General features: G+C 54.2%; 1 protein-coding gene across 1 annotated transcript in view; it reads left to right on the top strand.

Moving 5' to 3' along the window:
• The window catches only part of LOC113807051 (proline-rich protein 36), a gene marked incomplete at its 3' end in the record, with an annotated part of 24,920 nt that extends 23,140 nt beyond the window's left edge, over positions 1 to 1,780 (top strand). The window contains 1 exon segment of the mRNA XM_070144007.1: positions 1 to 1,780. This exon segment is cut by the window's left edge and continues 1,173 nt beyond it. Within this exon segment, the coding sequence (XP_070000108.1) occupies positions 1 to 1,780 (1,780 nt within the window).

The raw sequence follows: 1,780 nt of genomic DNA on the forward strand, positions 1-1,780 counted from the left end.
TCTCTCCTATAGGACCTGTCCAAGAACCAGTGGGCCCTTCTATAGGATCCTCTTATTCCTCTTTTGTAGCGCCATCTCTTTCTTCGCCTTTAGAATCACCTCATTCTGCTCCTCATCATTCACCTATCCATACATCACAATTTTCAGCTGTCCCTAATCCTTCATCATTTGGAGGATCAGCTGAAGCTCCGCCATACTCCCCGATCTTCCCTACGACCGACCAAGAAAACCTGCAATTTAGCAAGCCAAGCATTATCGCTGAGGTTCCTCCCCTAGAGATGGTCCCGCCGCCTATGGAGCCTCCTTCGTTCAACATGGTCCCCCCTCCTGTCAACCCTTATACTCCCGAGATCGACTTAACGGAAGATGAAGTCAATGAATTAATCGACTCTGTTTTCTGTGCGTGTAAAAAGGGCGATCCCTGTGACTGCGAGGAACTCAATGACCTAATCCTCGTTTTTCCTCCCAAGCCTATGGAACCGTATGTGTTTTTGCCGCTGGACTCCCTCTCCTCGCCATCCCTGTCCAATCGTTTGCCCTCCTTGAGTAAGCCAATATTCCATCCTCCTGGAAATGGGCCACACACGAATATTCATCCACCTCGGCATTATCAAGAAGTCCATCCAACAGGACTGTCAGTCCATCCGTATTCAGGACCCATCGGTCAACCTCAACCGACACAGCAACCAGCTCCGGTCTACAAGCACAGAGAACCCGCACATCCACCAGCACCAGCTTATAAACAAGTGGAAGCATCTTATCAGCCAGCACCAGTGTACAAGCACCCAACCCCGTCTCACGCACCAGCACCAGTTTACCAGCACAAGGCACCATCACATGAACGAGCTGCAAGTTTTCGACACACAGCTCCACCCAGTCAACGGCCAGCTCCTGCACATTTCCCAAGCGTGCCAATTACCCCGACTGCATTAAGACCGCAGGCGTTCTCTATTACGGGGCCAGTTTCCTTCGAGACAGATGCATTCACTCTTGAAATTACATCTAATGAAGAAGGTTCAAAAGAGTTGACATCACAAGAACTACGCTCGAATTCGGTCGAGTCTCCAAGCAATTTTGAAACCTTAGGCCCGCACCATCTGCTTGACTTCAGGGGCGGTGCAGCGTTGGTGCATCCAGGACATGGATTATCCCCCTATGTAAGCCATGGCCTTCCGTCCTTTGTTGCGAAGAGGGAGTCGCAGCCCTCACCATACACACACTCACACACGCCTCAGTACCCTATATCCTACAGCCTCGAATCCAGCCCCTCTCAGGCGATTGGCATCCGTTCACATCCAGGGTCCAACGCCTTTCGTCATCCACCAGCCAAGACACCACAGACAGCCCCGCCAAAGGCTCCCCCGCAATCCAGCTCGTATCCTCGCCCGCAGATCAAGTCGGAGCAATCAGTGCCGCGAGCTCCTCCTCAGCAAAAAGACGCTCAGCTGTTTTCCATCCAGCCGCTGCCCTTGGACTCCTTCCACCAGATCACGGCGCCGCAGTACTTCCACGAGAAGCCCGTGATCCAGATCCTGCCCGAAGCCCCGAAGCCGAAGACGTTCCAGGCAACGACGACTCCGCCTCCTCCCAAGACCGCGCCGCCACGAAGACAGCATCGCCCTGGCACTCCGATCAGCTCGTCCGGGAGTGCCTTCGGCCGCTACCCATCGCCGCAGCAGTCGTATTCCTCCGTTCTGCTCGAGGACCTGGCGCGCAACTACGCCTTGAACTCCCACTCGAAGGCCCCGAGGAACAAGCTGTCCATCGCGCAGCTCTTGTC

The sequence above is a fragment of the Penaeus vannamei genome, chromosome 31 (assembly GCF_042767895.1).
Source record: "Penaeus vannamei isolate JL-2024 chromosome 31, ASM4276789v1, whole genome shotgun sequence".
Lineage (NCBI taxonomy): Eukaryota > Metazoa > Arthropoda > Malacostraca > Decapoda > Penaeidae > Penaeus > Penaeus vannamei.